Here is a 257-nt window from a genome sequence, read left to right on the forward strand (position 1 = left end):
AGGGGGCACGCGGCTCGTTCCTAGCAGCAGCACAAACGGAAAGCCAAAAAGGGCCTAGCAGCTGCAGCAGCAAATAATAAAATCAAATATGAAGCAGCAGCAAATTAAAAAAAATAAAAGAAGCAAAAGACTCACCATCGTCCTCCATTTTGCTTCGAGAGCAGCGGCTTTCCTGCGCCTTCAGGGCCGCAGCAGCAGCAAATCTGCTGCACCTCCTGCTACTGCTGCTCTTGCTGCTGCTGCTGCTTCTTCTGCTT

General features: G+C 50.6%; 1 protein-coding gene across 1 annotated transcript in view; it reads right to left on the reverse strand.

The window, feature by feature from the left end:
• ETH_00039090 (Ras family domain-containing protein, putative) overlaps window positions 1–148 on the reverse strand; it is a gene marked incomplete at both ends in the record, with an annotated part of 562 nt that extends 414 nt beyond the window's left edge. The window contains one exon of the mRNA XM_013375359.1: window positions 136–148. Within this exon, the coding sequence (XP_013230813.1) occupies window positions 136–148 (13 nt within the window). The remainder of the gene's footprint in view (window positions 1–135) is intronic.
• Between the last annotated feature and the right edge of the window lie 109 nt (window positions 149–257).

Source organism: Eimeria tenella, genomic scaffold (assembly GCF_000499545.2).
Source record: "Eimeria tenella Houghton genomic scaffold, Eth_scaff2703, whole genome shotgun sequence".
In the NCBI taxonomy this organism is placed as follows: domain Eukaryota; phylum Apicomplexa; class Conoidasida; order Eucoccidiorida; family Eimeriidae; genus Eimeria; species Eimeria tenella.